Source organism: Erythrolamprus reginae, chromosome 11 (assembly GCF_031021105.1).
Source record: "Erythrolamprus reginae isolate rEryReg1 chromosome 11, rEryReg1.hap1, whole genome shotgun sequence".
Taxonomy (NCBI): Eukaryota; Metazoa; Chordata; class Lepidosauria; order Squamata; family Dipsadidae; genus Erythrolamprus; species Erythrolamprus reginae.
Window position 1 is genome coordinate 7,385,127 of NC_091960.1, and position 12,343 is coordinate 7,397,469.

Sequence of the window (12,343 nt, forward strand, 5' to 3'; positions counted from 1 at the left end):
TGCTGCAACTGTAACAGTGAGTCATTGCAAACCCAAAAGGGTGGTTTTTTCTTTTTGCTTCAAGGCTTATTGGGAAATTCGGGAGAGAATCCCAGGTTGCGACACCAAGGCTTTGCGGGCCAGTGGTGACCGCACGTTCCTCCCTGCAGCTGGCAGCTAGCTGGAGTGAGTCCTTCCCTTGCCAGCCCTCTCCCGGTTGTCCAGTTATTATTAGTGATCCTGTTTACAGAAATGGTGGTGTTAGCGCCTGCCAAAATCCTGCTTCGCATTTGGCGTCAGCTCCCAACTGTTTGGCCTTTCCTGTAAAACGGTTTCCAGCCAGAGGAAAATCGCCAGGGGAGAGGCTTTTAGACAGGGGTGGACATCAGGCAGGACAGGGTGGAACTCAGTTGCACCAGTGGAAATTTATTTATTTATTTATTGGATTTGGACCAGGAGTCACTGCTCACAGTCACTCATGCCCTCATCACCTCGAGGCTCGACTACTGTAACGCTCTCTACATGGGGCTACCTTTGAAAAGTGTTCGGAAACTTCAGATCGTGCAGAATGCAGCTGCGAGAGCAATCATGGGCTTCCCCAAATATGCCCATGTTGCACCAACACTCCGCAGTCTGCATTGGTTGCCGATCAGTTCCCGGTCACAATTCAAAGTGTTTGTTATGACCTATAAAGCCCTTCATGGCACCGGGCCAGATTATCTCAGGGACCGCCTTCTGCCGCACAAACCCCAGCGACCAGTTAGGTCCCCACAGAGTTGGCCTTCTCTGGGTCCCGTCAACTAAACAATGTCGGTTGGCGGGGCCCAGGGGAAGAGCCTTTTTCTGTGGCGGCCCCGACCCTCTGGAACCAACTCCCCCCAGAGATCAGAATTGCCCCCACCCTCCTCGTCTTTCGTAAGCTCCTCAAAATCCACCTCTGCCGTCAGGCATGGGGGAACTGAGATAATCTTTCCCTTAGGCTTCTACAATTTATGCATGGTATGTTTGTATGTATGATTGGTTTTATAACAAGGGTTTTTAGATATTTTAGCATTCTGTTTTTGTCACTGTTGTTAGCCACCCCGAGTCCACGGAGAGGAGTGGCATACAAATCCAATAAATAAATAGATAGATAGATAGATAGATAGATAGATAGATAGATAGGTAAATAAAATAAAATAAAAAATAAAATAAAATAAAATAATTTTGCATGCCGCCCCTCTTCGAGGACTCGGGGAGGCTGCCAACGCATACTGTTGACTCATGCTGGTTGCCCACTAAGACTCCAAGATCATTCTTACTTACTGCTTTTAAACCTGGTTTCACCCAGTCTTAGGTGGTATTTTTGGCTTTTCTTGCCTAAGCATAAGATTAACTAGAAATGAGACTGATAGTAATGCTTAGGTACTAACCAGCACACTTTAAAAACAGAATTTATGTAGGAACGTCAGACTTAATATCAATATGTATAACAATATTATTATTTACAAGAGGAAAAAGAAGCAATACACATATAATGCTACTAATAGTTTACAAACCACGCACACAGCAAATATATCTCTAACAAATAACTCCCCCCAAGAGGAACGGTGTTGGCTCCCTCTTATGGCCAATATGCAAATGTTTCTTAAAGGTACAGTCTTTACCTTATACAAACTGACATTGTTAGTTCCTGTATGGCAACACCCAACCAGGTTATGTATAGTATACTAACAGAGACATTGTTGCTGAATCCACCAACCCTATCTGTGCCATTACCGTCCCTGCAGTAATGGGCAGCCAAATTTTTACTACCACACTGTGGGTGTGGCTTATTTTGTGGGTGTGGCTTAATGGTCATGTCATTGGGCAGGAGTGGCCTGCCGGCCATGTGACCAGGTGGGAGTGGCTTGAACGATCACCATTGTTCAAGTGAACTGTTAAGTCCTCAACTTACAACCTTACTAGGGTTGCTCGCTGGGGTGACAATTTGCTTCGCGTTTCCCGCACTCTCTTTCCTGGGTCACCCCCTCCCCCCACCTCAGGCTGGGTAGCTAGGCAAACGGGTGCTGCCAGAAGCATAAATGCTGCCAGAGCCGCTTCCACCCACGCATCTCAGGTGGGAGGTGGCCGCGTGAGGCTGGAGGGGAGCCAGGCAGGAGAGAGGGAAGCTCATCCGAGGCCAGGAAGGAGGAAAGAGGAAAAAAGCAAGGAGCACACAGCAGCAGCAGCAGCAGCAGCAGCAGGGGGAAAAAGGAGAGCCGAGCCGAGACCAGTAATCCAGGAAGTGACAGCCGCCGATCACCTGGAACTGTATAGTCATCTTCATTTCCATGTTCCCTGCTGCCCACCCCTGCATCCCTGTCCTGCTGTTCTATTGCCTAATTTACCTGTACCTACTTTGCTTTCATTTATGTTCACACCAATACAGTGTTCCCTCGATTTTCGTGGGTTCGAACTTCGCGAATAGCCTATACCACGGTTTTTCAAAACATTAATTAAAAAAATACTTTGCGGGGGGGGTTTCTATACCACGTCATACGTCATTGCCAAATTAATATTTTTTGCAAATACCAGTAATAGTGGTGAGTAAATGGTTGACCACTATTACTGGTATTTGCAAAAATATTAATTTGGCAATGAGTATGACGTGGTATAGAAACCCCCCCGCAAAGTAATTTTTTTAATTACTGTTCTTGACAAAAACGGTGGTATTCAGCGCTATTCGCGGAAGTCTCGCAACCCCCCCGAAAATCGAGGGAACACTGTACTTGCTAACTTGTACATGTTTTGACAAATTAAAAATTAAAAAATTTTGAAAAATGAAAGGCAGAGCACGCAATTTCCTAAATTCTTCCATTTGTGTTGAAAGGGATAGATAGGAGGAAAGCTGATGGAAACCATAAAATGTATGACTTTTCTTCAAGCTCGTTTTAATTTTCAAATTCCCTTCAACAAAGCACTGAAGTTGGTTGTGGTCTGTTCTATGCTGGACTTACACAGATTGAAAACAAAGGAGGAATCCGTACGCTGATATTTCAAATCAATCTTTTTATACAGCGAGCGTCATTTATACAAGTCAGATTCGTGCATGTGAGTTCATTTTGGCACCTTCTCAGTGAGAGGAGTTAAAAGATGATATCCTCGAGGTTCGACTACTGTAATGCTCTCCACATGGGGCTACCTTTGAAAAGTGTTTGGAAACTTCAGATCGTGCAGAATGCAGCTGCGAGAGCAATCATGGGCTTCCCAAGGCATGCCCATGTTACACCAATACTCCGCAGTCTGCATTGGTTGCCGATCAATTTCCGGTCACAATTCAAAGTGTTGGTTATGACCTATAAAGCCCTTCATGGCATCGGACCAGAATATCTCCGGGACCGCCTTCTGCCACACGAATCCCAGCGACCGGTTAGGTCCCACAGAGTTGGCCTTCTCCGGGTCCCGTCGACTAAACAATGTCATTTGGCGGGACCCAGGAGAAGATCCTTCTCTGTGGTGGCCCCAACCCTCTGGAACCAGCTCCCCCCGGAGATCATAACTGCCCCCACCAGCCTTGCCTTTCGTAAAATTCTTAAGACCCATCTCTGCCATCAGGCATGGGGGAACTGAGACATCTCCCCCGGGCCTTTACAGTTTATACATGGTATGTTTGTGTGTATGCTTGCTTTTAATAATGGGGTTTTTAGTGTTTTTTAAATTATTAGATTTGTTCTTACATTGTCTTTGTTATTGTGTGAGCCCCCCCGAGTCTACGGAGAGGGGCAGCATACAAATCTAATTAATAATAATAATAATAATAATAATAATAATAATAATAATAACTCCTTAGGCTGCTGCTGAAGATCAAAGCTAATTGTAAGTTCCTTTATGAGATAAGGAGTCTCCAGTGTCACTGACTTACAATTGCAACTTTCCAGCATCTCCGCAGACAGGGCACTTTCACTCCAAGGATTTTAGCAGAGGAATAACAGTTGGCTAGCGTAACCTGGCAGAAACCCCAAACATCAGCTGACTCCATTACAAAACGTTGAAACTCCACCCCGAATTTCCCATCCGCCAACCATAAATACCTACGGGGAGTGGTCAACAAATTCCTTAGAGTTAACAAACTACAGACTACTTCCTTTTCCCATACAAGTATTCTTGTCTTTTTCTTCATCTTCTAAAGCAGGCATCTAGCAAAGATTCATGGTCCTCCTCCTCCTCTTGCTCTACTGTCATTGGTATCTCTGCTACCACTGATGGTCCTTCAGGCTCATCCAGGTTTATTTCTCCCTCACTCTCACTCTCTGCCCCAACTGGCAAAACCACTGGCCCAGGGTACCAAGATGGGCCTGGCTCATCTTCCTCAGAATCTATCATTAGCAGTGTTGGTCGAGGACCATTTACAACGGGGTGTTTGTTTATTTGCGTGTGTGTAAATCTTTCTCCCATCCCAAACTCGATCACAAAAGACAGCAAAACGTTCAAATCCAATGTGTTCTTAAACCTGGTATTTATTTTAACCCAACTCCACAGGGAGGGGTAAGGAGGGAAAGCAGACTACAAAGCCGAGAAGCTACAGACTGTGGGAAGGCCGTGGAATATGGAATATGGAATCCAGGGAGGCAATACCTCGGAGAAGAACTGAGCCACTCCGGTCCTGTGCTTATTTCACTTAGACAAGTAACTTCAGGATACAAAGGCTGTAGAATGTGGTTAGCAAGGAAGCCAGAATGCGAGTTTCGGAATTTGAGAAGTCGCACTTCATTTTGTTTTTATTTTCGCCTTCCATAAATATGTGCCGGTGACTGTGTTGAATGACAGTGCATACATTTTTGGAACCACATCCTTTCATCGTGTGCTGGGTGGATTTTCCTCCTGAAAAGGAAGAACAGAATGGGATGAAATAGTTGTCTCGTTCTTTCTTTCTATGAAAACCTTTGAAAGGCTAGTGATGTTCCACTTGAAAACCATCACGGATCCACTGTTAGATCCCCTGCAATTTGCATACCGAGCAAATAGATTCGACAGATGATGCTGTTAATATGGCTCTTCACTGCATCCTACAACATCTTGAATCTCCAATGACCTACGCTAGGGTCCACTTTGTAGACTTCTGTTGCAGTGTAGCATAAATGTTAGAATAGGAATATATCATATTATATATGTTGTGTTTGGGCCTGGGCCAGCCGTTGCTCCCACAGATGGGAGAGACATGGCACAAAGTGAATGTGAGAGCCTGGCTGACAGCCAGGAAGATGTGGCAGACAGCCAGGAAGATGTGGCAGACAGCCAGGAGGATTCAGCAGACAGCCCAGGGGATTTGGCCTGCAGTCCCTTGGACGGTTTGTCCTCACTCAGTTCGTCTGCAGAGCAATATATTGATTTACGTAACCGAAGAGCTATGCAACGAAGGGATCGCTTTAAGAAGTATTATAAGTCATTATAGGAGCACCTGGGCTGGGTGTGGTTCCCTTAATGAGGGCTAAAGGGATAAAAAGGGAACAGGGGCCAAGCCAAACTGTGGCTGTTTATCTGTGTTGTTTTGTGGTTCCTGCTTCGAAGTTTCTGTGCCGTTGGAGTTTTCAACCCAGCTTTGTCAGACAAGTGGGAGGTGAAAACTCTGGGACTTGCTGTTCGCTTCCAAAGATTCAAAAGGACTCCTGAAATGTCTTTGTTCATTCCAGGTTGTCTTTGTGGTTTTTTTGTATGCAGCTGAAGTAAGCCTTGCATTGTTTTTCGGACATTAAGAACTGTTTTTTGAGTAAGCTATTTTTGTTTATCTAATACATGTTTGCTGCTTAGCAAAGCACATGTGTGTTTGATTTCTTTTCATTGGACTATTACACATTGCTGAGCCAGTCAGGCAGAACAATATATATCTGGACCTCTAGCATAAAAATGTTCTGCTTACCCTGATTCTATTATAGCCAGGATAGGACGGTACTAACTTGCTTAAGTCTGCATTTCTGGTGAATTTGCAACAGGAAGACAACTGACCATAAAAGGGTTCAATAAACATCTCACTGATAAACAAATATACATCACTCCAAACAGGACGTTATAGGATCAAAGGGGGAAATTTACATTGCCTGAAGCAAAAACAGGACGAGACTGTGATAAAGGAGATTGGTTGTGATAAGGCAGAAGGCTTCAGAGAAATTAGGTGTGAGAAACATTTGCTCAAAGGAAATTATTCAAGGAAATTGGTTTGTGATATCTGGGGACAGGAAGGACTCAAAGATATGTCATGTTTGAAGTTATGTTATTGGATGTTTTGACATGTACGTGTAATTATCCCCATCTGCTTATGCTCCCAAATAAAAAGAGGTACATGGCTCCATACTGGGTCACTTCACCCAGAGAGAAAATGTGTCCAAGTCTTCTTTCTAGGATTCGCGTTCGTGAGTGACCCCCCTTGGCTGGGTTGCTCTTAGCCCCTCTGAAGACATTGTCTTGATCAGGGACTTTGCAGCACCAGAGACTTCAGTTCAGCATTCAACGCCATCATACCGGACATTCTCTTAACCAAAGTAAATCAGTTAGCGGTACCTGAACACACTTGTTAGTTTTCTAACAGACAGGAAGCAGCAGGTTAAGCTAGGAAAAATCCCATCAGATATATGTACAATTAGCACAGCCCCCTCCCCCCCAAGGCTGTGTACTCTCACCACTTCTCTCTATACACCAATGACTGCATCTCAAATGATCCATCTGTTAAACTATTGAAGTTTGCAGATGATACAACAGTAATCGGACTCATTCAAGACAATGATGAATCCGCATGCAGACGGGAGGTTGAACAACTAACCTTGTGGTGTGACTTGAACAATCTAGAACTGATCATACTCAAAACCATAGAAATGGTGGTAGACTTTAGGAGAAACCCTTCCACCCTTCCACCTCTCACAACACTATACAACAGAGTATCAACAGTAGAGACCTTCAGATTTCTAGGTTCTATCATATCTCAAGACCTAAATTGGTCAACTAACATCAAAAACATCATCAAAAAAGCACAACAAAGAATGTTCTTACTGCGCCAACTCAGGAAGCTCAAACTGCCCAAGGAGCAGCTGATCCAGTTCTACAGAGGAATCACTGAGTCTGTCATCTGCACCTCTATAACTGTCTGGACCCAACAAAACCGACATAGACTTCAGAAGATAATCAGAACTGCAGAAAGAACAATTGCTGCCAACATGCCTTCCATTGAGGACCTGTATACTGCACAAGTCAAAAAGAGGGCGGGGAAAATATTTACTGACCCCTCGCATCCTGTACCTAAATTATTTCAACTCCTACCCTCAAAAGTCGCTACAGAGCACTGCACACCAACACAACTAGACACAAGAACAGTTTTTTTCCTGAACTCCATCACTCTACTAAACAAATAATTCCCTCAACACTGTCAAACTTTTTACTAAGTCTGCACTTCAATTTCTACTAGTTTTTTCTCATCATACCTATCATCCTTTTCCTCCCACTAAGGACTTTATGACTGTAACCTGTTGCTTGTATCCTAAGACTTTTATTAATATTGTTTCTTCATTGCTTAATTGACCACTATGACAATCATTTAGTGTTGTACCACATGATTCTTGACAAATGTATCTTTTTCTTTTATGTACACTGAGAGCATATGCACCAAAGACAAATTCCTTGTGCACAATCACACTTGGCCAATAAAGAATTCTGTTCTGTTCTATTCTATTCTATTCTTTCTCTTTCTCTCTGGCTGTTTCCCTCTTTCATCCTCTTTTCTTTCCGTTTATTTCTCTCTCACACACATACTTGTTCTCTCTCTCTCTCTCTCATTCTATCACCCTTTGTCTCAGTCTTTCTTCCTCTCTCTCTCTTTCACCCTGACTCTCTTTCTCCCTCTTTCTTTCTGTTTATTTCTCTCTCACACACTTGTTCTCTCTATCTCTCTCGTTCTATCACCCTTTGTCTCAGTCTTTCTCTCTCTCTCTCACCCCGACTCTCCTTCTCTCTCTCTCTCTTTCTGTTTCTCCCTCTCTCACGCTTGTTCTCTCACTCTTTATCTCTCTCTCTCTCCCCCACCCTCACTCATGGCTGTCTGGGGAATTCTGGGAGTTGAAGTCCACCCATCTTTAAGTTGCCAAGATGGAGAAATACTGAACTAGAGTTTGCTCGAGGCTGCCCATTTATTTCAGGGGGGTTTGAGTGATGCCTTAAAGTAGTCCAGAGTTACCCCAGCTTCCACCACCGTTCAGCTAACATTGCCAAATTGTTCAATCCCTCACAAGATTAGAAACAGAATACCCTACGAGACTAGATTTTCAATCCTGGGCCTAGAAAGTTTAGAACTAAGACGCCTTAAACAAGATCTAAGTATTGCCCACAAGATCATATGCTACAACGTCCTGCCTGTCGGCGACTACTTCAGCTTCAACCACAACAACACAAGAGCACACAACAGATTTAAACTTAATATTAACCACTCCAAACTTGACTGTAAAAAGTATGACTTCAGTAACCGAGTTGTCGAAGCGTAGAACTCATTACTGGACTCCATAGTGTCATCCCCAAACCCCCAACACTTTACCCTTGGATTATCTACGGTTGACCTACCCAGATTCCTAAGAGGTCAGTAAGGGGCGAGTACAAGTGCACTAGAGTGCCTTCCGTCCCCTGTCCTATTGCTCTCCTATATCTCCTATACCTTTCTTCTATTCCTATATCTCTTCTTCTATTCTTTCATTGATATGTTCTATTACTTTATCTTCTTTTCTATTATTTCTTAGATATATTTTACTATGAGTATCTCCTCTATAACCTTCATCATGTATTTTACTATGTGTATATAGATATATACCCACTAAAACCCTCATTGTGTATTGGACAAAATAAATAAATAAAATAAAATAAATAAAGTTACGGGCCCCAAATCCTGGGGAATTCTAAGGAAATGAAAGCATGCAGTACTTACGGGTAGTCCCGTCCACAGTTATAGTAAAACAATCGGCGTCTTCGCCGGTACATTCCACGGTTTCTTTTTTACACGGCTCCCCTATGCTGTCGCAAGCGGGGCACTTTTTTACTTTTGGGTCTTTCCTTAATACTGGCACTGAAAGAAGAGGATTCAAGGATTCTTAGTGAAGTGTTTTAGATGTTAATGCACAAACTGATATTGAGACACTTTATTTATTTATTTATTTATTTATTTATTTATTTATTTATCAGATTTGTATGCCGCCCCTCTCCGCAGACTCTGGGCGGCTCACAGCAATAATAATACAATGTAAACAAATCTAATATTTAAGTTTTAGTTTAAAACCCCAATTTAAAAACCAATCATACATACTAACATACCATGCATAAATTTTATAAGCCTTGTGGGAGGGAAAGTCTCAATTCCCCCATGCCTGACGACAGAGGTGGGTTTTAAGGAGCTTACGAAAGGCAAGGAGGGTGGGGGCAACTCTGATATCTGGGGGGAGTTGGTTCCAAAGGATCAGGGCCACCATAGAGAAGGCTCTTCCCCTGGGTCCCGCCAAACGACATTGTTTAGTTGACAGGACCCGGAGAAGGCCAACTCTGTGGGACCTAACCGGTCGCTGGGATTCGTGCGGCAGAAGGCGGTCCCGGAGATATTCTGGTCCGGTGCCATGAAGGGCTTTATAGGTCATAGCCAACACTTTGAATTGTGACCGGAAACTGATCGACAACCAAGGCAGACTTCAGAGTGTTGGTGTGACATGGGCGTATTTAAGAAAGCCCATGATAGCTCTCGCAGCTGCATTCTGCACGATCTGAAGTTTCTGAACACTTTTCAAAGGTAGCCCCATGTAGAGAGTATTATTATTATTATAAGCTGCCCCGAGTCTACGGAGAGGGGCGGCATACAAATCTAATATAGATAGATAGATAGATAGATAGATAGATAGATAGATAGATAGATAGATAGATAGATAGATAGATAGATAGATAATAATAATAATAATAATAATAATAATAATAATAATAATAATAATAATAATAATCTGAGGTGACACAATCTTAGGTTAGTTGGGGGAAAGATCAAAAGCAACATGAGAAAACATTATTTGACTGAAAGAGTAGTAGATGCCTTGAACAAACTTCCAGCAGACGTGGTTGGTAAATCCACAGTAACTGAATTTAAACATGCCTGGGATAAACATAGATCCATCCTAAGATAAAATACAGGAAATAGTATAAGGGCAGACTAGATGGACCATGAGGTCTTTTTCTGCCGTCAATCTTCTATGTTTCTACGGTATGTTTCAATAATATTAATCATCATAACAACAACAACAACAACGACAACAACGACAACAACGACAATAACGATAATGACGATAATGATGATAATGATGATAATGATGATAATGATGATAATGATGATAATGATAATAATAATAATAATAATAATAATAATAATAATAATAATAATAATATTTAGACCCTACTAACTAAAATTGTTTAAGCTGACCAGTGGGGTTAAAATCCTCGGTGTAAAGCAGCTCTTACATTCGAGATCAATTTTGGTGCAGTCCTTCTGGCAGCACTGTTGTTTCACCTGGTACATCCATTCCCTCCCCAAGTCAAAGTGCATATCAGTCCAGTCACACAGAGAATGACTGCCACAGCCTTTCATGGAATTGACCACAGGGGCCTGGCCTGCTGCAGAGGTCAAAGAAGGAAATAAATCAGTGTTTCGGAAGGTTGGGAAAGTGCCTTTTGTGGGGGTTAGGAAAGATGGTCTTGTCCTGAGCAACACCTTCCATGGACCTGCTCTCTGGGCATACGGACCTTGTCCCCCCCAACCTATTCAATTACTGATTCCTGAATATCATGTTGGGTTGACATATTGGGACCTAAACTTGTCTATTGGGCTGGTTCACCCAATATGGGAGGGAGAGGAGGAGGAAGAGGAAGAAGAGAAGGAAGAGGAGGAGGGGGATGGGAGGAGGAGAAAGAGGAGGAGGAGGAAGAGGAAGAAGAGGAGGAGGAGGAGGAAGAGGAGGGGGAGGAGAAGGAGGAAGAAGAGGAAGAGGACGAGGAAGAGGAGGAGGGGGAGAGGGAGGGAGAGGAGGAGGAAGAGGAAGAAGAGAAGGAAGATGACGAGGAAGAGGAGGAGGGGGAGGGAGAGGAGGAGGAGGGGGAAGAAGAGGCAGAGGAGGAAGAGGAGGGGTAGGAAGAGGTGGGGAGGAGGAGGAGAAAGAAGAGGAGGAGGAAGAAGAGGAGGAGGAAGAGGAGGGGTAGGAAGAGGTGGGGAGGAGGAGGAGAAAGAAGAGGAGGAGGAAGAAGAGGAGGAGGAAGAAGAGGAGGAGGGGGGGATGGGAGGAGGAGGAAGAGGAGGAGGAGGAGGAAGAGGAAGAGGAAGAGGAAGAAGAGGAGGAGGGGGGGATGGGAGGAGGAGGAAGAGGAGGAGGAGGAAGAGGAAGAAGAGGAGGAGGGGGATGGGAGGAGGAGAAAGAGGAGGAGGAGGAAGAGGAAGAAGAGGAGGAGGAGGAGGGGGAGGAAGAGGCAGGGAGGAGGAGGAAGAGGAGGGGGAGGAGAAGGAGGAAGAAGAGGAAGAGGACGAGGAAGAGGACGAGGGGGAGGGAGAGGAGGAGGAGGGGGAAGAAGAGGCAGAGGAGGAAGAGGAGGGGTAGGAAGAGGTGGGGAGGAGGAGGAGAAAGAAGAGGAGGAGGAAGAAGAGGAGGAGGGGGATGGGAGGAGGAGAAAGAGGAGGAGGAGGAAGAGGAAGAAGAGGAGGAGGAGGAGGAAGAGGAGGGGGAGGAGAAGGAGGAAGAAGAGGAAGAGGACGAGGAAGAGGAGGAGGGGGAGAGGGAGGGAGAGGAGGAGGAAGAGGAAGAAGAGAAGGAAGAGGACGAGGAAGAGGAGGAGGGGGAAGAAGAGGCAGAGGAGGAAGAGGAGGGGTAGGAAGAGGTGGGGAGGAGGAGGTGGGGAGGAGGAGGAGAAAGAAGAGGAGGAGGAAGAAGAGGAGGAGGAAGAAGAGGAGGAGGGGGGATGGGAGGAGGAGGAGGAGGAGGAAGAGGAAGAGGAAGAAGAGGAGGAGGGGGATGGGAGGAGGAGAAAGAGGAGGAGGAGGAAGAGGAAGAAGAGGAGGAGGAGGAGGGGGAGGAAGAGGCAGGGAGGAGGAGGAAGAGGAGGGGGAGGAGAAGGAGGAAGAAGAGGAAGAGGACGAGGAAGAGGAGGAGGGGGAGGGAGAGGAGGAGGAGGGGGAAGAAGAGGCAGAGGAGGAAGAGGAGGGGTAGGAAGAGGTGGGGAGGAGGAGGAGAAAGAAGAGGAGGAGGAAGAAGAGGAGGAGGAAGAGGAGGGGTAGGAAGAGGTGGGGAGGAGGAGGAGGAAGAAGAGGAGGAGGAAGAAGAGGAAGAGGAAGAAGAGGAGGAGGGGGGGGATGGGAGGA

At 45.0% G+C, this 12,343-nt stretch overlaps 1 protein-coding gene across 4 annotated transcripts in view; it reads right to left on the bottom strand.

Annotated features, from left to right (window-relative positions):
• Nucleotides 1-4,434: 4,434 nt before the first annotated feature.
• The window catches only part of LOC139173894 (protein RoBo-1-like), a 32,440-nt gene continuing 24,531 nt past the window's right edge, over nucleotides 4,435-12,343 (bottom strand). For all 4 annotated transcript variants that reach the window (XM_070763777.1, XM_070763778.1, XM_070763776.1 and 1 more), the window contains 3 exons: nucleotides 10,459-10,611; nucleotides 8,897-9,034; nucleotides 4,435-4,821 (listed from right to left, as the gene is read on the bottom strand). In XM_070763777.1, coding sequence (XP_070619878.1) covers nucleotides 4,619-4,821; nucleotides 8,897-9,034; nucleotides 10,459-10,611 — 494 coding nt within the window. In that variant the 3' untranslated portion in view covers nucleotides 4,435-4,618. The remainder of the gene's footprint in view (nucleotides 4,822-8,896; nucleotides 9,035-10,458; nucleotides 10,612-12,343) is intronic.